At 38.6% G+C, this 19,444-nt stretch overlaps 2 protein-coding genes and 1 non-coding gene across 3 annotated transcripts; 1 reads left to right on the top strand and 2 right to left on the bottom strand.

Moving 5' to 3' along the window:
• Positions 1–375: 375 nt before the first annotated feature.
• CSKMT (citrate synthase lysine methyltransferase) lies at positions 376–5,188 on the bottom strand. Its single transcript, XM_072421636.1, has 3 exons — positions 5,176–5,188; positions 2,207–2,319; positions 376–1,060 (listed from the first exon to the last, which is right to left on the bottom strand). The coding sequence occupies exons 2-3, from the start codon at positions 2,292–2,294 to the stop codon at positions 408–410; spliced, it is 741 nt and encodes a 246-aa protein (XP_072277737.1). The 5' UTR covers positions 2,295–2,319; positions 5,176–5,188; the 3' UTR covers positions 376–407.
• Positions 5,189–5,674: 486 nt separating this feature from the next.
• Positions 5,675–5,807, bottom strand: LOC140338750 (small nucleolar RNA SNORA57). Its single transcript, XR_011922314.1, has one exon. It is a non-coding gene; the product is annotated as a small nucleolar RNA SNORA57 (small nucleolar RNA).
• An 84-nt stretch (positions 5,808–5,891) lies between these two features.
• C9H11orf98 (chromosome 9 C11orf98 homolog) lies at positions 5,892–12,415 on the top strand. The gene is made up of 4 exons (XM_072421637.1): positions 5,892–6,012; positions 7,821–7,945; positions 10,331–10,428; positions 11,818–12,415. Exons 1-4 carry the CDS (start codon positions 5,977–5,979, stop codon positions 11,943–11,945), a joined length of 387 nt encoding a protein of 128 aa, XP_072277738.1. The 5' UTR covers positions 5,892–5,976; the 3' UTR covers positions 11,946–12,415.
• The last annotated feature ends 7,029 nt before the right edge of the window (positions 12,416–19,444 follow it).

The following is a 19,444-nucleotide window of genomic DNA, read 5'->3' as shown; positions in this document are numbered from 1 at the left end:
TAATTTACAGAACCAAAATTAGAAAAAAGTTGTCTCTGTCCAAATATTTATTGACCTAACTGTATAGACTACAACAATTGCCTTTAAAATTGCTGTTTTAGCAATTTCAAAGGAAGCCTACAGTATGAAAAAATTAAGGAAGGGATTACTGATTGGTTATATTGGTTATCTGGCTGACAAACTGAATAATGGTTTTAGTACATTGCAAGTCACTAAATAAGTATCCAGGAATTCTGACTTTACTAATCTCTATCATTGTTTCACATCAATGAAATACAACTTATCAAACAAATGGATTGGCACGAGAGCCATGGAGCAAGCATTTTCAGGACAGCAATACCAATTAGTGTATTTCTTTACAAAGCAACTCATTGATTTAATAACCACAGGAAATAGTTTATTGGTGGCTATGATTGTCCTGTCACAATATATGCATAGTACATCACTCCGTTATTAAGTCCTAGGTCATGAAATATTACATTTGGTTGGGCTCCAAGTTTCTCCAAGAAAGGAAGTCTGGCATCTGGATCTTCATCAGTGAACTGAACCAATTTGCCCCCTTTCTTCAGAACCCGCAGAGCTTCTAACACCATTTTTTGAGCCTGCTCCTCTCCTGAACGAAGAAGAGAATCTGAGGTCCCCTTGTCCAAAATAAGTGACGCACTACCCGAAGTAAAGCCATGGAGGTGAGTGACATCATTTTGTATGTACTCCAAATGGGAATCTGGATGTGCAGACCGGATGGGGGTTCCTGTTACAAGAGTTTTTTTCATAGCAAGAATTGCAGGAGCAGAATTGTCTATGCAGGATATTAAAAGTGGAAAATGAGAGTCACGAAATAAACCAACTCCAATATCTGAAGTGCCACAACCCAAATCCAACACAAGCATTGGTGGTCCTAAATACTTATCCGGAGCAATTTCATTAATAAGAGAGAACAAAAAACCTTTCAGATGTTTATAACTGAAGAACCAGTCAAAATGGGAAAGTCCGTTATAGGAATTGTTTGAGTAAATGCTATCCCACGTTTTTCTATCACCCATACCGTTTCGAAGACATTCTAAGAAAAAAAAATGACATAAAAGAAAGTTTATCAGCTTGCCCAGCAGTAGACCTGAACGCAAATGGTAAACATTAATAGGAGCATTTTGAATTAACATCAAGCAGTACCGTACAGAATAACTCCCGAAAAACAGCAGTGCACTCCTAGGTACAGTTATGTTGAGAATAACAGGAGTGTGTTTAGAAAAAATGAATAAAGCTCAAAATAATTATATTAGCTTTTATGTCCATACATGCAAATGCATTGGGAACACTGCACATTATATTCCAAATTCAATTCACTGTATTCGGTGTTACTCTTTTGCAGAAAATGAACAGAAAGTATATTAGGCTATGCAAAAAAAAATCAATGTCTACATTCTTCTTTACAAACTGAAAAATGTTTCAAGATTTTGCTTTTCCTTGAACCCCGGAGGTAATATTTAGTTGTATAACCGTTTCTGAGAACTGCTGTACATCTGTGTTGCATGGAGTTGACGAACTTCCGGCATCTGTGAACAGGTATTCCAGCCCAGGATGACTGGACTAAATTGCACAATTCTTCTACGTTTCCTGATTTTGCCTCAAAAACAGCAATTTTTTTGTCATCCTACAAGTTTTCTATTGGATTAAGATGTGTGGATCTGACTGGCCACTCCATTTGTAACATTACTCACACGTAACTTTAGACCACCTTTGATCTTCCCGGAGCTGATCAGAGTCTTTGCCATTCGAATGGTAGTTCATTGTTTTCTTCCATGTCTTTCAGATTTTGGTTGCCATTTTAAAGCTTTGAGATCATTTTAGCTGAGCAGTCTGCCCTTCTTTATGTTTTCCCCTTTCCAATCAACTGTGCCTCACCCCTACAGCTGCATACCTGCAAGGTGAATCTAAATCACATCTGCTTCTGTTATGCTAGGCATTCACTATGTGATTTTCTCCCAATCTTATTTCCAACCATTATTACAACTGTAATACAATCAATTTATATTGATCAATGTGATCAACTACATGGATTCAATGTAACATCCACTTTTTTACTTGATCTGAATTATGATCAAAATAATTGATCAACAATTATTTTGATGCATCAGGGTAAAGTAAAGTAACATGCTCAGCCTTTATACAATTTTACAAACATCCTCAACAATAAACTTTCACCAACCTCCCTTTCCTTTGGATCCAGCGTCTGTCCCAAAATGTTGTGTTCTAGGTTGGAGAAAAGATAACCACCGACAGTGAAGTCTGAACATCTTCTATAATATGGCAGAGGCTGATCTGTCATGGAAGGGTATACATATATTAAGATGTTTGCAACCTGCTTTTAACTTTGTCATCTGAATTAAAAATGTTAACATTCATGCTGTCTTCCCTCATAGTATCGCAGCTACATTATGGCATCTGTGTCTTGTTATATCAGGCACAATGGGTCTGATTTTTTAATGCTCTACAAGACTTGGGAGGATAGACTATCAGAAGATAGAACCTGACCGATCCAGCAAATCTAAAATGTACGTTTTAAAAATTGTTTGGTTTTATTTGGCCATTTTTTGTCAATCCTGGACCATATTTGCAAGGTCACTTATTCTCCTCAAATAATCTACTTAATCCAGTCTTGGCAAGCTTTAAGATATCAGACCCAATAAATATATCCTTTAGTTTTGTATAACATAGTGAAGGTTTAAAAACTATATTAGGTTTTTGTTGATGTCCAAGGCTGCTATAGAATGTTGCCACAATAGTACACCTGCTCAGAAGCATGCCCCAGTGGCTGTAGATCCAGACAAAGTATACCATGAGGTGAACACATTGGACATGATGTTGTACATTAGGGCCCACCCAACTCACGGTGAAGTGGTAAATTTCAGCTTTAACAGATGTCTACCATCCTACAGTGTAAGCTATACAAACAGCAATAAATTAGAAAATTTCAAGATCATGCAAGGTTATTATAGGTACATGTGATCCAAACAAATAAAACAAATTGGCTTACTGTTTTGTGAACTATACCACACTACCTAGGAAAAATGAAAACATGAGAAGAAAAGGAAAGGTAAGTCAGTCCCCATATTGAGTTTAACGTTATATAGCACTAAAACCACCCCAACCTACGTAGTGTTTTTTTCCTGTTCCATGTTTGTTAAAACAAACACTCCAACTTCTAATTAGGAACCCGTGTTTGTGCAATGCTGTTGAGGCACAAAAAAAAAGTTTAATGTAGCACATTGCAATATTTAATGTGTTGTGGTACACCCCTTTAGCTATTGCATTTTGCAAAATAACTGACATCATAACACTGGTTGAATATCAAGAGCACCTAAAGCAATGTGATGAAACCAAATTCTTGAGGCGTATCTAAACTCAGAATGTTCACTTTACATAAAAGGGTGGACAACCCTTTTATGTAAAGTAAATATTCTGTTTATTTTTTTTTTTGTTTTTTTAAGTGCAACACCCTTTTTAGAAAGAGTGCAGCACTGCCCCTTTAATTCTCGATCACCCAGGCAATCAAAGAATGAATGGGAGCGCACAGCCTCCCTGGAGACACTTAGCTGCTCTTTCTGCACATGGCCCAGAAGCCCTTTCATCAATAGGGGAAGAAATTGCAGATTTCACAAGTGCGCAGTGAGATCAGCAAGTTTTTTCCCCCCCAATCTACAGCACCTGATCTCACACCTGTAGTCTGAGAGCAGGTGACATAGAAAGAACGCAGAAGAGAAAATGGTGGCACCTGGCTGAAGATGGATACCTGTCCCAACAGACAGACTGATCTGCAGGATTGAAGGCAAGTGTGATTTTGTTTTGGTTTACGTCCACTTTAAATATAGACCTTGAAAAGCATTACACCCAATTATTTTACAACCAGACCTTCATTACACAGCATGACATTACAGCATCGATCTAAACCCCTTCAGAGACATTCGCACACAGCTATGCTTGTAAGAACCATTAATGTGTTAATTAAAATTAACTTTTAGCACTAACATTTTTAAATTCTATTAGATTCATTCCAAATATTTGCATGATACAAGAAATTAAATAGAACTAGAATTGTTAATGTGAAGATTTGATTCTGTGTCCTTGTTGGGAAGGATTTCCTCCTCTTTCCCATACATTAAAAAAAAAAAAAAAAAAACAAGATATCACAACTACACTTGACACAAGAGTACAGCCATTGCCATTTTAACCTCCACAAGTCTATGGTTTAAAAACTAACCTTTTGATTCTGTTGTGAAAGCTGCCCTTCACTTTTAGATCACATGCAAAACAACATCTACTATGATGTCTAGACATCAATGGCTGCCAGGAAAAACAACCTAGCAGGGTCATTTAGTTTTGCATGGGTTCCAAAATTTCCCTACAATTAGTGTTAGCCTATTCATGTACTAACCTCTTAGGTAAAATTTTACATAATTTAAAGTGATTTTACCACTTACACAACTTTTTGTATAACTCCTAATGTCTGTGGTAATTAGGCAGATGTTTGGATGATTAATGTCTGTTACTGATTTCTGCTATCATGCCTAAAGATTGATATAACAAAAATACCATCAATCAACATATCTTGTAATCATTTAGAATTTTATGCCAAATATTATGAAATATAGTTACAAAAACTAGGCATTATAGAAAACTGAACAGATTTGAAAACATGGTGAGAAATACATCATAATTAACAGAATTTTCACTGATGAAAATGGCCTGGTAGCATGTGCTATTGAATTAAGTGTGATAGAAGTTAAATTAATTCTCACTGTTCAAAATGAAAGTTACATTTAAATTAACCATTTTAAAACAAAAGCAAATGTAACTACCCTAAAACACCCTGGGAAGTTTGTTATGCAGACGATAAGCATTTATGGAAGCTGTAGGTCAGCCCTCAACTCGGAAAAAAAAGTACATGCAGAGCAAACCAGCATACTGGCCAAAACAGATATCACTTTAGTAAATACTCTGGTTATACTTCTGACCCTGCTTATTAATTTAGAACTTGCTAAAGTAGAGAAAAGACCATAAACAAACACTCAACAGCTAGCACAAGGGCAAAACCACTGAACTGCAAACAATGAATAATAAATTATTTCTGCACATGCAAGTTTTCCAGCAGCCTTCATTTTTCAGCTTCATTCTCACCTCAGATGGTCCTGAAAGAGAAAATATTTCACAGTTAAACAATGCCCGATATAGTACATTTTAACATGTTTAATCAAAGGTAAAACATTGTGCTAGATAACAAGCTTTGTATAGAACCCACAATTAACAGGTTTTAGTATATTGGGCAATGACAAAAGTTAAAATAATCCTTACAGGGAAACTGCCATGTGGCTGAGGTTAAATGCTCATTTGTGTCTAGGGGAAAGTTATGCAGAAATAGTTCACGTGGAAGCAGACTTTACCCATACGACAGAAAGGCCAGTCCCGGAACTTCTCCAACAGAAGGTATTTCAGGGAATATCTGCATGACCTCCTGTTCTGTGAGCCCATGGGAAATCTAGCCACCTGAGCCTGCCTGGTACCCTAAACACAACTACGCCTGCACACAGAGAGAGGCTGGTCTAAGACTAGCTGCACTAGGTCACATATCCTCCAATATAATACACCATACCATAAAGCATTCTTCTGCATAGCTGCCTCATGTCCCAGTGATTGAGGATAGAACCAGCTCATAGAGGAGCTGGCACCGAAGACATAGCACTGGGGATCCTCTACCTCCGTACATAACACGCAAGGGTACAGACAACGCCTAGCATGCCAAGAAATGGAGGCCCAACCAACAACACGCCTCACTCACCTCTCAACAGGAACAGAGATCGAAAAAGGGACGACCAGTCCTTTTATACCACAGTCTAACCCTGCCCACTTCTAAATGAAGATCGGAATCAGAACGAGGCCTGGAACGCCAGGAGGAGGAAGTAGAATACTTGAGGGATCAGCATGGCTCCAGGAGGAAAAATCAACCGACCAAAAACGGTAGTTTGGGGTTCCCAAGTTCTTTGTATATGTTGCAACAGGGGAAGGTTAAAGAAGTAATGCATGTGTAGCATTTAATGTTTACTTACAGCAACCATATAGACAAGGTTTTCATTTCTGTTATCAAAAATAGGAGTAGAAATCGACACGTGTTATGTTTACTAAGTGACTTGCTTAGCGTACTTAAACTCAAAATTTTCACTTTACATAAAAGGGTAGACAACCCTCTTATGTAAGGTAAAAGTTCTGTTTGTTTTTTTTAAAGTGCAAAAAAAAAAAAAAGTGCAGCACCGCCCCCTAATTCTAGATGAGAAAGAATGGGAGTGCAAAGCCTCTTAGGATACCTATGCCACATATCCCGGGAGGCACTTGGGTGCTCCTACTGCACCTGCCTGAGCACCTCGGGCATGCACAGAAGGAGCCCTTAGGTCAAAAAGAGAAATAAAGCCACCCGCATGCGCAGTGAGATCGACAAGTTTTTTTCCCAAACTTTGTCACCCGATCTCGCGCCTGCATCGGGTGACCTAGAAAAAAGAACCCGGAAGAGGAGGAGAAGATGGTGGCGCTTGAGGCACTGGCCCGAAGACGGATACTGGGGCGACGCGGGACCCGATGGAAAAAACCTCAGGACCGATCGACTGCTCTGTGGGATTGAAGGTAAGTGTATATTTTTTTGTTTTGGGCACTTTTGAGTTTACTTCCCCTTTAAGTAAGGGTAATGATTGCTTAGTACTCAACCCCACCAACTACTTGACGTATACTTAAAAAAAAAATTGTGGATAACTTACAGCCAGTTTTCACCCTTGGTGCCTAGGCAAGCTAACATCATAATTTGTAGGTGAGATCCGTGGAATTCTCACTATCTCAGGTTTCACAAAAAGGTGCTCCGGCACCATGTTGGGTGTTTTTCTTCAGATTTAGGGTCCTCTACCTTTCAGGATTGGAACATTATCCTTGCCTGAGTATCACTGGCTGACACCAGGTGTAAGGTGAAATATATTTTCCAAATATTTATAGGCATACTAAGTAGATGTTTTAGTCTTGTTTTAAAAGATTTCATTAAAAACAGGTTTGAAGTAAAAATGTAACTTTTGGTTTTGGTGTCTCATGTAGTGGAGTCATTCTAAAAGAAACGGCTGTAGTACTTCCAGGTATTCTGAGGCAGGCCTTGTGAGCTTCCCTACCATGTCCCCTTCATTGCTATGGTGCTAGAAACATTAGGATTAAGGGCCTGATTTATTAAAGCTCTCCAAGGCTGGAGAGAATACACTTTCACCAGTGAAGCTGGGTGATCAAGCAAACCTGGAATGGATTTCTTCAATGCCATTTGCTATTTTCTAGCAAATGCTTTGAATCCTGGACCAGATCCATCTTAGGTTTGTTGGACCACCCAGCTTCACTGGTGAAAGTGTTTTCTCTCCAGCCTTGGAGAGCCTTAGTAAATCAGGGCCTAAGTCTTTGTCACCCGAAGAATTGACCCTCAGCTGTTCCGAACATGGAGAAATGTACAGTGAAGCAGTGGATTGTAAAACTTGAAGGAAGCCTATCTAATTAAAGTGGACCTAAACTCAAAATTTTTATTTTACATAAAAGGGTACACAACCCTAATCTAAAAAAAGTAAAAATTACTTTCTTTAAAAAAAAAAAGAAAAGAAAAGAAGCACTTCATAGTTTTGCCCTTTTTAAAAATAATATTCATAGAGTGGAGAACAAAGCTGTTTTGAGTTTATCTGTTTGTATAAATATGTAATGTTTCCAAACCACAGAAATAAATACATGCACGTGTAACTTAAATTTTGTTTCTGCAGGAGTTGCAAAAAAATCTTCTAAAGCGTCGCAGATTAATTAAACGTGAGAAACACAAGAAACACAAGATTGTTGGAGCTGTGGTCGATAAAGAATTAATTACAGTTCATCACCTTAGGAAGAGAAGGTACCATTTCAAAACCGCTTTTCTAAAGACACTTTCTACATCCACTTATTGCTGGAGAATCATTTCCTTTTTTTTTGCACATTGAACAGCAGAATCACATGATACTTCTCACAAGATAGTAAGAAGTAATTTTATCAGTGAAATCTGCTGTGAACATTCTGTGTTCCATCTGTTGTTTAATATATTTAATGTACAGCGCTGCGTAATATGTTGGCGCTATATAAATCCTGTTTAATAATAATATTAATATACATACACTTAAAGTCAAACAAAAAGTTTAACTTGGACAAACAGCCTGAAGATTGGCATTTACTACTAGAAGCACGTTTTATAAATTGTTTATGTAGAATGTGCTGGAATTATTATAAAATATAAAAAGACTACTTTCAAAATGTGTAAACATTTTAACAAATTTAGAACTGAATTTCTTTATCTTCTATATCAGCCTTTCTCAACCTTAAAATAACTTTCAGATCTCAGGAAACCCCGCCAATGTTTGATATGCCCAATTAATGGTATCTGGTGGTCAGTGGGTCAAATGACACCCTTACAGATACTCAAATAGATAATTGGTGTCAGTGGTAATTGACATGTGAGGCACAAATTGCTCAAGGAACCTCTTGTGATATTGTGGATAAAATTAATGTTGGATCTCCCCTTAAATGTAAAGTAGTCTCTCTTTAGGGTCTTTGTTTGAAAGTATAACAGACCAGGGTCATACATTTCCCTTTATAAGATATTTCTTTATCTGACAACCAGCATCCTTCAAGACCATCTATTTTACAACACACATAGTATTGTTGTAAAGTTGTTTTTGTGTCTCTTGGTGTCAAAAACTCAGATAATGCTAGTAGTGTGGCCCCTGATTGACCTCTGGGCTGTGTTAAGAATCCCATTTATTAATAATAAAGCTGGGTTGTTATGGTGAGCATTTTGAGACCAAGAACTAGCCTTCTAGGCCTCAGGAAAGCCTGGAAACTATATTTAGCATGTTCTGGTGAACCATAAGTCCTAGACATGCGTAGTTTAGTCGCTGTGAACTTCGTATATTGTGCTCATTAATAATCTGGGGGTTGGCAGTTCGTAAAACCTGAACATATGAAGTTATGAATATTGCTATAACAAGCGCCTCTTGGGCGTGTCCATACAGCATCATAATCCATGTAGACCCATCCCCTCAAACAGTGACTCTGACTAATAGCCTAAATCACAGCAACCTGGACCAAGGCAAACCAACTTCTCATAAACATAATTTCACAGTTTTTCCCTTTTTTACCCTGTTGCTATTGTTCTGTTATTGTTTCTTCATTAGTCTTTATTTTCTGTATTTGTTTATGCACTGTGTTTTTGTATGTTTTTGCTCATTAAACACTATAAACAGTGTAAGCTGAATCCCTGAATGTTCTAAGTAGAAATAGTGTAACTTGCTAACCCGAAAACATTACTATAAACATTGTGATTGCTGGGTCATCCTTGTCTGGAGTGGCAACGGGTGAAACAGAGAGTTTTAAAAAAGCAGAATCATAACTGCAGTTGTCAAGGGTAACAGTGCATGCTTCCGTGTAAGCGCGTGGTTGCAGTCTACCTGTGGTTGTGTGTTTCGCAAAGGGTAACAGAGTGGTTAACCTTGCCCCGTGACAGCCATTCTCAGCCTGCTGGTTCATGGATTGCTGATGAGCATGCTGGAAAGTCTATGCGCAGGGTGTGGACTGAGAGAGGGCATTCGCCACACCCCTAGCTACCTCTGAACGGAAACTGGGATTAGCTGTTTTAGAATAATCAGAGCTGATCTTTATTCATCCATCCTTTTGGTTTTCAACACTGTGTTTTCTATCTTCATAGCATCATATAGTTACAAGTTCCCCCTGGTGTGTGCCAGATTATCCAAAGTGAGTAGGAACATTGCCAAACACCACTGAACATCTTCTATACATAATTTGTTTCCTACTGAGTAGAGTATATCTGTTCATGATTTGTATAATTTGGTTTCAAACAAGATACACCACAAGAGGACTGTGCCCTACTAACTGAAACCATGCAAACCAAAATGCCAAAGAATAACTGTTATTTTAGTTACCCTGATGTTAAATGATTGTCACTGATGAATGTTGCAGACAATGTTGCCACCTAATGATGTGACACTGATCTATTAATTCTCCTGTAAACCTAGGACTACTTAAACTGGTCCTTGACACAATGGTTCTGATTTATTAAAGCTCTCCTAGACTGGAGAGGATACATGTTTATCAGTGAAGCTGGGTGATCCAAAAAATCTAGAATGGATCTTGTCCAGGATTGAAAACATTTGCTAACAAAAAGTTGTTGTGTGAGATACAAAATCCTTTAATAATGAACATTCTTTTGGTTCTTATTTTTGAATTTTAGTTCCAGTGCAAGAGCAAATATCACATTGTCTGGGAAGAAGAAAAGAAAATTGATAAAGCAGCTACAGCATCTTCAAAAGACAAAAGAGAAAATGGATGGTACTGTTTGGGATTTTGTCCACATGAAACTGTTAGGATAGTATAGAGCAGCGGCTGTCAACTGATAAAATACAGAATGCCCCAACTGCAGCCCTTAAAAGCACCAAGGGTCTGAATCCAGTATTTAGTAAATGTATTGCGACTGTATACTTTCTTCGGCTATACACATACTAGAAAAGATGATTGGAGACTGTGGTGCTGTAGGTGTTGTTAGTGACTGGAGACATTCAGAGATTGGGAACATGTTACCTAAAACGGCTAGAGATCATTGCCATTATATTCCTTTTGCAAATTAAAGCTCCCACTTTTATTACTTGGGTCTGTATATTACCATACAGTGGTACCAAAGGGCGCAGACTGCAGATTTTAAACCAGGAGTGTACATTATTGTAATAAAGAAATAATTTGCATCTATCAATGTGGTGATCAACTTCACCCCTTCAAGCGCAACAACTGTAGATTGATGCTTCTCACTTCTATGCCCCATGCGGAGGACACCTTATAGCCTAACTTTCACTTATGAAAGAAGTAAAATCTATCTTCCATTTCAATGGAATTGGGCTAAAGAAAAACTCTCATACTTGCCTTACTTGATGGTCCAACAGTTGCTGGGGGCCTGTAGTATCCGTTGATACAATAACAAACCCCTGCATTGCTGTTATTGGCTACAATAAAACCCCAGCATTAGTATCCGTGACTGCAATGGTAAGCCTCAAAAATGCATGTCATTGGATGCAATACTAAACCCCAAGAGTCAAAGTACTGTTAGTTTTTAGTCTTTCCTCCCTGTATTGGTGGTAAATATGGAATTTACCCCCACCTCCATATCTGAATATCCTCAGATTCTGATAAAGCTGTCTTTTTTTATTTGTGTTTTTCTGCTACCTTTGTTTTTTTTACAGCACAGAATTCCCTAAATTACCTTTTTTTAGGTAGTAAGTTTGTTTGGAACACACCCAAGCCTTAATTTGGGCCGTTTTTGTAACAGACACTACACAGCAATGTACATACATTTTCATGCATGTGGCAAGGCGGTTTGCAGTTCTGTTATGAATAAATGCCACTGGATTGCCTACTGTACAATTCATTAATGCATAAAAAAGTGCACATTTTCCAACTTCAATCGGAAACCATAGCAGTGCCTGCTCCAGATTTGAATGACTCACTTTAAATCCAGAACTAATTATTTAAGCTAGACTAATGATGGAGTAGTGCTGCTTCTGACTCAGTCAGCTGTGGGTGAATTTGGGGTTGAAAATATGAAATAGGAAATCAGATTTAACCACACTATTCGCAATAGTAGTTTAATTTAAGAACCTGCCTCAAGTGCACTGCCTGCTGTAATATTTAGATGGGATTCGCTGCTAACAAAATGTTCTTTTTCTTTAGCTGAACCTGCATCCAAACCTCAAAAGGTTAACTTTGATATGGAAGTCGAGAAAACTACCACAAAAAAGAAATCCAAGAAACCTCAGCAAGATGTGGAGATGGAAGAGGTGACCCCTGGAGACAAGTAACATGGACAACATTGTTACTTAGCAATTAAACCAATTCATTCTGGAATTATTTTTTTTTTCACACTGTCCCTTGTGGCACAACAGTATCACCACTGGACAGAAATAGATATACTGAAAGGAGCACAGTTAACAATGTTTTCATAAGGGAAACCTGGATGCTGGCAGTGTTGACACCTTCTGCAAATGCTTGTATTTTTGGCAGTTATGTTGACTCTTTTGCATCATTGTTTTATTTGAGAAGTATAGAAAGAATTGTATATACACAGAAAAATTGACTATTTGTTGTAAATGGTCTTGTCCAGAATACTTTATTGTGCATAGGTATATTGATCCCCTCTGACTAGTTTCTGGTGGTTATTTAAGCTGGAGAGACTGTACTTTTGTTTCAACATTGTTAAAGGGTTTATTCATAATAAAATATACCTTTTTTTTTTCCGTAAAATAAAACTTAACATTGCTTACATTTTTAATATCTTTGTGTCTTTTGCAGTTGTTTGTACTAAAAAAGAAGAGCTGAGTTAACTGTTATGACACGTTATGTTGCATGTAAGCATGCACTGCATTTTTGCAGTTCATTAAAGTGAAACTGAATGTTAAAAATAAAAAAAACTGATCCCAGGCAGGTCTCTATTGTTGCAGAAGGTGCAGGCAATGTCCTGACTGGTAATAGAAAGATTGCACAATGGGCGTATGACGATGTCTGACAATTTTTTAGGTGGTCTTCTGACACAAGTTACCTATGTGGAGAGCTTAGCTAAATGAGCCTTGTTATGGATTACTGAAGAAGCTAGGGGAGTCAGGGAAAGGACAGTGCTGATGCCCCCAGGGCCTGGCAAAGCCAGGGTGGAGGGGGTTTCACAGACAAAACAACTGACGGATGAGCTAGATTGCCAGTGGCTAAGGATTAGAGGGGAGAAGCTAAGAGATAGGACCTTACGAGTTACGTAGGACAGAATACCATTCTGAATTTGGGACTTAAATTCACAAGGGAAACCCATTCCAGAAGAGGAATACATCTCTCACAAGGTCAGCAGTAAGTATTGATGGTATAGGATGCTTTTGGATGTGAACTATTGCTACCTTTTCCTATTCCTTTCCTATTATTCTACCTGACCTCCCAGCAAAGATGTTAAAAAAAAAAAAAGTTTGTGAACAGAAAATTAAATGTGTTTATTCCCTGTTCTTTCTGCATTAATTATTTCTGCTCCCAATTTTTCACTGTGGAACTGTAATTGCACTTTAAATATGAATAGGTTGCCAGCACACCCTAACATTCTAAAAAAGCCTATTTATATTATTTCAAATTTTATTTAAAAAAACTGTAGAACAAAGACAAAGAACAATAAACAAAAGAAACAAATTCAACAAATGTTTTAACAATACAAAAAGGTAGATGAAAATAAAGCAAATCTGATATTTCAGATGAACTTATAGAATTCTAAAAGGAACCTCCCTATCATGTTACACTAGCCTAGACTAATAGGTAGTAAATAGTGGGTAATAAAAAAAAAAGAGTTTACATAGGGGAAAGAAAAAGAAAGAAACATACTACTTATATGTCAATAACTCAAAAATTAGATGGCCTCTCCCATGATCATTAAGCTGCTCAGTAAGCAGAGCTTCGTAGGTTTAGCTTCAGTTACATGGGCAAATAAATATCTAGTGTTTGAGCCGGGGTTGACCTCCACTACATAGGTGACCAGTCAAGTTTGGGTTTAGAGAGTTCACTTACCAGGAGACCTGAAAGATGGGTTTTTGAGTTCAGCCTAAGTGAAGAGTTCATCAAAGAGAAAAAGAAGACCGCGTCAGATGAAAGCTACAGAGCAGAGTGAGTCTCCTCGCTCTATACATCCCCTTACACACATCCTTTTAGATTATGGTTCAGCCAGAACTCCACCATCTGGCTACAAATGATGCACTGATTCTAGCACAGAAACTAGCGTATTTCAACAGCCCACCTAAGACTCATTCTTAGGAAGATTTACCCAATTGTCCTTACTTTCCACATTACAATACAGCTTGCATTCTTTGTATAGAAATAATTTAAGTCTCTAACTCCCCTGAAGAAGCCACTTAGGCGAAACACATTGGGAAAAAAGAGACCCTCACTCTTCAATACAAAGATTTTCAATTACTTATGACCAGGGCTGATATTAATATGCCCATACTCAAGCACCACAAAAGATACTTATATCTAGTACAAAAAGGTACCACCCCCAAATATTGCATGATTTTAAAAGGAGGGTCTATACCGTGGATCTATGATATTTGTGCCTATATATCTTTCTTATTTTTGACTGTACTATTATGACTAAATTCTGATTTATTTGAAATATAAAGAGCCAAAAAAACACTTCTGGTTCTTTTTCACTTTAATTATCTATATCACATGGGTTGGCTCACCCTATACCCTCCACAGTCAACAGGGTCCCCTGCAAAAGCTTCAAGTCAGTTCTGCACAGGGACCCACTGTTGGCTACATCTTCCATCTGATAAAATACCAATGCATCAAAGTTTTACATGCATTCTCTTTATATAAGGTGCAAAAGGACATCTCCCATTTTTTCAGGGTCAACTCCCTACCCAGCAAGGTTTCCCATCTAAACATATATGGATGCTTAACAAAGGTATCCCTAGGGTCCCCATGGAGGACCCTATATATTGCTGAAATGAGACTGCTGCCGGAAGAGCCACCCCTGCAATTCTGTCAAAAAGAGTTGGTACCAGGAAGGTAATATCTCTGGTTAACATTTGTGCTAAAAGCCTGATCTAGAGGATACTATAAAAACAGGTATAAGAAATTTCATACTTAAACTCTAATTCTGAAAGGGGAAGCCACTGTCAAAACAATTTTTTTGTAATGTACCACGTTACCATGCATTGCAGTAATCCACAGGTGCATTGCAGTAGTATGTTAAGGTGTCATTTAAATGAATAGCTCTGCAACGCACTTTACATGTGCTATTACTATGCACAGTTCCAAATGCACCCTCTATGCTCTATATTTCTATGCCAGTGGTGTGTTTAAAAAACACACAGCACTCACATTGTTTTGCTAATGGGCCTGCAAAGAAGGGAGACACAATCACAGCACTGGGTGTATGACATCTTCAGCACTAGTAGCCTAGAAGTGCAGTTAAAGATGTACTAAAACAGGACAGCGGTCCCAACCGGTGGTCCGCGGCTCTAGCCAGTGTGCCCCCGAGCGGGGTCAGGAGAAGTACCCTGCTGTGGGGATGCACCAGCCAGTGCCGCAGACCATGTCTACCATACAGGACACAGGCTCAAGGAAGTGGGCATGTTGTGTCTCTGGACACAATTGGCCCACTCTCCCATCGCAGGCTCAAATTTGCTATGGGAGAGTGGGTGGATTCTGGCATCATGACATCACTAAAGGGGATGTTTCTTCCCTTTTGAGTGACACCCGGATCCAGGGCCGATAAATGTAGTGGGGGGCATGTGGGGTCCAGGGCCAATAAATGTAGTGGTCTGACCACTGATCCAGGGTATAACATGATTTTCATAGATTAGGTAAAAGGGACACATGGCAGGGTGGGCTTTTAAGGAAGAAAACCAAGCAACAGCTTCCAAAAAGGTAAAATTGTTGCGTCCAGAATTCAGCTTTATTAGAACAACTGTAGAAAAAAATACTATATTCTAGTGAGTCCTATCACACCAATTTTATTGCAGCAACGTGTTACACACATAAATGCCATATATAATGAATAGGATCCCAATGCTCCTCCAAAATGTGTGTGTAGTAACACAATAATTTTTTTATATTGTTATATTTTTGTTTGTTTTTTAAAAAAACACATATATTATTAATATTATTATTTTTATTAAACAGTATTTATATAGCACCAACATATTATGCAGCACTGTACATTAAATAAGGGTTGCAAATGACAGACAGATACAGATAGTGACACAGGAGGAGGAGAGAACTCTGCCCCAGAGAGCTTACAATTTAGGAGGTGGAAGAAGTATCACACAATACAAGGGGCATGGAGACGTGTTTAAAAACGTGCTTGTTTTATCGTTCTGAGTCAATAGACAAATGTACTTTAGCGTTAACTAGAGATGGGTGAATGTACTTTAATGCACTTTAAAGGTATTAAGTAGACCTGGGTAAACATTAGGGTATATTAGTTTATTTCCATAGTGTCATTTTCAGTTTGTCCACTAGATGTTGCTGTGTTTGCATTGACACTTATACTATACCCCATGATGTCCTGTCCATTGCATTTTTTGCTGAATGTTGAAAAGTATTGCAGTCCATCTGTTTTAAATAGACTTGTTGCTTTAGCACTAAACAATAGGCCTGATTTCGGAGTGGAAAAGATTGACTATCCTGGGAGAACCTGAATGATCTAGCAAACCATGAATGAATCTGGTTTAGGGTTCAAAATATTTGCCTGCTAATAGCAAATGATTTTTAAGGAATCCATTCCAGGTTTTATGGATCAACCAGGTTCTCCCATGATAGCACTACATCACAAAAAAAAAAATATTGTCTGCTACTTGGTCTAATCCATGTGTCCTATAGTAAGTCAAGTGCGCTGGATCCAACTCTAAAGTCCGATTCTGCTTAGGACATCAGGATCATAGGTTTAATATGCGTATAGACGCTACATGCTTTCGTTCCACAGTTACTATGTAATCCCTATACATAACTAACTTTTGCCTCATAGTTCCATGACATTACAAAAACGTAGTTTTATGTTGCATCAGTATATAAAATTACACATAATTCAACTTGTTCAACACACATGTACACTTCAGAAGTGTTTCATGCACTTGCTTTTGTGTTTGTGTCTCCCGTTGCATAAACCAGCAGTAGTTGCCCATCATGTTGGGGTTGCACTGGCCTTGATATCTTGTTTCCATACAAGAAATGTCCAGGTGGAACCTCTCCCCTTGTTCATCACTCACATCACTCAAATTTTGTGGGAAGAAGTCCAAATGGGTATGTAAGAAATTAATTTTAAGTGACATTCGGCAGCCAAGTTGTTGGTATGCTGTTAGCATGTTGTTCACGAGTTCAGCATGGTTTTCAGCTCGCTGGTTGCCCAGAAAGTTTTATGCAACTAGCACAAATGAATCCTAAGCAGTAAGTTCAAGTAGGTTGAGTTTGTCTCTGAATGTGGCATCACGTACCAAATTGCGGATTTGGGGACCAACAAAAATGTCTGCAGTTAAGCATCTGTTATAACTTTTCCAAACTTGTCCTTCAGATACTGAAAACCCATACTATCACGATTCATTGCAATGACAAAGCTTTTCATTAATCCAAGTTTACTATGAAGTGGCGGAAGGTAAACTTGCTGTAGATCAATGAGTGATGCTTCACGTTGTACTGGCCAACAATGTGTTCAGGTCTTGGTGGCCATTTCCAATCGCAGGCCAAGAAGGAGTGCTGCAACCTTCAGGTCACCAAAAACAATCTCCACTGCTCTCTATCATCAGACCACTCACGTCGGTACAGAAGCAAATGTTGTTTTCCAGCTTGTAATAACCTGCAAACTTTGTGTGATGATCACAGAAGTGTGAAGTTGTTCCTTTCTGTAGCAAATTCCACTCCTTTAATCTGGAGGCTTACAGTTCAGACTTCTCCTTTGACAAAGACAGGTCCCTTACTAGATCATTTAAATCTGATTGGCTTATAAATTGTGGTTTACCCTCTTCAAATTGGGGTTCATACCATTCAATAACATCGACATCATCCTCCTGTTCCTCATCCGACATGTCACTGTCAGTAACAACAGATGTAGGAGGGACTGGCCCTGGATTCTCTGCATCATGTGGCACTGGCTTCAGAGCAGATTCACAATCAGGATAGACGATTTTTGACTTAGACTTCTTCGAAAGCCCAGCAATTTTATTCATAGAGAAGTAGCAGTCTGAGTGATGGCTCACACCAAACCACAGGCACAGCAAAAGGCATTTTAATCCTTTTCCCATTCAACCATTGTGTTAAGCCAATGTAACACATCTGACAGCAGATATGAGGTGCCCAGCTTTTATCCTGATCTCCAATTTCACATCCAAAGTAATACTTGTATGCAAATCTCACCCACTTGGTTAGGTTCTTGCGTTGATCACATGGGGTATATTGGCACAAATATAGCTAAAATTGTCTGAGTTTATTAACACAGCTGCACCTACTCATCTTTAGCTCAAAACAGACTCACTATGGTCTAGCTGTACTAAACAATAAGATGGTTTTGCACTAGAGACAAGCCCTTGGTCCATCTCGCCTTATATACCTATTTCTGACGTCAGCTCACTGACTTGCCCAGCCCCTACCGAAACATGCATGCCACCAGGGGGCGTGATTCAGCTGAGGCGGCAGATATAGTGGTAGCTGCAACTGTTATAATGTTCCCAGGTAAAAATTCATTACCCAATTACCGACCATGTGAACAGCTATAGCACGTCTATAACTTAAAATCTGTACTTGATAGGCAAATTCTCAGTTCAGATTTGGAGCTGAGATCATCAGCACACTTGATATCATGTAAATCTCATGTGTTATTCTCAGTAGCAAAATCGTTGTTGTGCAGTGTAGTCTATCTTCTGCAGTATTGAAGAGCTTTAATAAATCAGGCCCAATATGTCAGTACATAAATAATTTGTATTAGTTCTAACTGTAATAATATTATCAATCAATAAACATTATGTTTAATCACAATTCAGGCTAGGCAATTTATACTCCGTCAACATAGATAGATTGCTCTCTTGGAGGACCATTACTCTATTATCAATCAATAAATAAAAAATAAAATCAATTTCTAGTATTTTATTTATTTCAGAAGCCTTTTTGTATATTTAAACACAGTTAATAGGCATGAGAGAGCAGTAACTGCACCACAACCTCTTCTAGGTTAAGTTAACCTTAAAGCTCCCCTCTGACCTGTCAGATTCACAAAAGCAGCTAATCAGGGGCACAGAATGCAATATATAAAATAACTGGGTCCTAGCCAATCCCACTATTAACCACCTAAGTGATAAGCCCGACCTTGGTACGGGCTTCAAAAAGTTACAATTATCGATAGGCCTGAACTTTTCTCACTGTATGAAAATACAGTGAGAAAAGTTCGGGTTTATCGATCACTTACCTGGTCCCGCTGCGATCGTCCATCGGTCGTGTTCCAGCGTCGTCCTCCAGCACCGGGTGTCCTCTCCGGGAAGAAAAAGTTTCTTCTTCTAAACTAAGCCGGCCGGCTTCTTCTCCCTCCGTGCAATGATCCAGCGTCGATCCCAAAAAAAAATACTCACCTTCTCCCCGCAGCTCCTCCGGAGATGTCTTCTCTCTTCTTTCTTCATCCGGCGAGTGCAGTGACGATCACCGGGGTTTCCCGGTGACGTCGCTGCATGCGTCGGCGCGGGAGGAAGGCGGGGCGGGAAATTCAAAATTTTGTTTTGAGTTCCTTTGCATTGAACTCAATACAAAAAAGCTGTATTGAGTCCAATACAAAGAAATCCTTATATAATAT

This window comes from Pyxicephalus adspersus, chromosome 9, assembly GCF_032062135.1.
Source record: "Pyxicephalus adspersus chromosome 9, UCB_Pads_2.0, whole genome shotgun sequence".
Classification (NCBI taxonomy): domain Eukaryota; kingdom Metazoa; phylum Chordata; class Amphibia; order Anura; family Pyxicephalidae; genus Pyxicephalus; species Pyxicephalus adspersus.
The sequence above is the reverse complement of the archived record's forward strand: the minus strand, read 5'-3'. Positions and strand labels throughout refer to the sequence as shown.

Bases quoted from the DNA above. Each gene is read 5' to 3' on its own strand.
- CSKMT (XM_072421636.1), bottom strand. From the start codon at position 2,294: ATGTTCAGACTTCACTGTCGGTGGTTATCTTTTCTCCAACCTAGAACA. The intron at 1,061-2,206 runs GTTGGTGAAAGT...TTTTTTTCTTAG, and splicing joins TGGATCCAAAGGAAAGGGAG to AATGTCTTCGAAACGGTATG.
- C9H11orf98 (XM_072421637.1), top strand. From the start codon at position 5,977: ATGGCTCCAGGAGGAAAAATCAACCGACCAAAAACG. The intron at 6,013-7,820 runs GTAGTTTGGGGT...TTGTTTCTGCAG, and splicing joins AAATCAACCGACCAAAAACG to GAGTTGCAAAAAAATCTTCT. The intron at 10,429-11,817 runs GTACTGTTTGGG...CTTTTTCTTTAG, and splicing joins GACAAAAGAGAAAATGGATG to CTGAACCTGCATCCAAACCT.